We start from the raw sequence: 612 nt of genomic DNA, 5'->3' as shown, positions 1-612 counted from the left end.
AAAAAGGATCTACTAAAATCTAGCTTACTAAATATTGGTCAGATCGCAGGACTGTGCGCGCACACCGCAGATCCAACAGATCACAGCGTGAGACAACAGGACCCAAGTCTAACTAAACCGTGCAAACAAGAGGGAGATGGGATCGGAGGAGACACATTCGCACCTAGCCGGAGCCGACGATGATGTTGTTGATGGGGATGAAGATGAGCTTGACGAAGAAGCCGACGAACCACATGACGACGAACCCGACCGCCGTCCGCGCCGCCACCTTGGTGAACTCTGCGCGCCGAATCAGCGTCAGATCTGGCGAAAGAGGAAAACAAACCGGATTCGGACGAGCAGGTGCGAGTCTTTGGTCCTTACCCTTGTGGTCGGGCTTGTGGCAGCGCTTGACGAGGCGGACGCTGTCCTTGGCAAACTCGCGGAGGGGATCCACCACAGAGTCGACGGCGTCCATGGCTGCTGCCGGCGGGAAGGCGAGATCTCCGAGCCGACGATGACGACGAGGTCGCGCGCGTGAGGGGAAGGGAGGGGGAAGCCAACGGGCGAATGGTGTGCTATTTGGATTTGTGCTCTGGATCTGCGAGGAGGGGAGGAGGAGGCCCGACGGTG

At 58.5% G+C, this 612-nt stretch overlaps 1 protein-coding gene across 1 annotated transcript; it reads right to left on the bottom strand.

Annotated features, from left to right (window-relative positions):
• Nucleotides 1-163: 163 nt before the first annotated feature.
• LOC119335906 (protein transport protein Sec61 subunit gamma-like) lies at nucleotides 164-457 on the bottom strand. The gene is made up of 2 exons (XM_037607951.1): nucleotides 364-457; nucleotides 164-279 (listed from the first exon to the last, which is right to left on the bottom strand). The coding sequence occupies exons 1-2, from the start codon at nucleotides 455-457 to the stop codon at nucleotides 164-166; spliced, it is 210 nt and encodes a 69-aa protein (XP_037463848.1).
• Nucleotides 458-612: the final 155 nt, after the last annotated feature.

The sequence above is a fragment of the Triticum dicoccoides genome, chromosome 7B (genome assembly GCF_002162155.2).
Source record: "Triticum dicoccoides isolate Atlit2015 ecotype Zavitan chromosome 7B, WEW_v2.0, whole genome shotgun sequence".
In the NCBI taxonomy this organism is placed as follows: Eukaryota; Viridiplantae; Streptophyta; class Magnoliopsida; order Poales; family Poaceae; genus Triticum; species Triticum dicoccoides.
The sequence above is the reverse complement of the archived record's forward strand: the minus strand, read 5'-3'. Positions and strand labels throughout refer to the sequence as shown.

Bases quoted from the DNA above. Each gene is read 5' to 3' on its own strand.
- LOC119335906 (XM_037607951.1), bottom strand. From the start codon at position 457: ATGGACGCCGTCGACTCTGTGGTGGATCCCCTCCGCGAGTTTGCCAAG. The intron at 280-363 runs GTAAGGACCAAA...TTCGGCGCGCAG, and splicing joins CCACAAGCCCGACCACAAGG to AGTTCACCAAGGTGGCGGCG.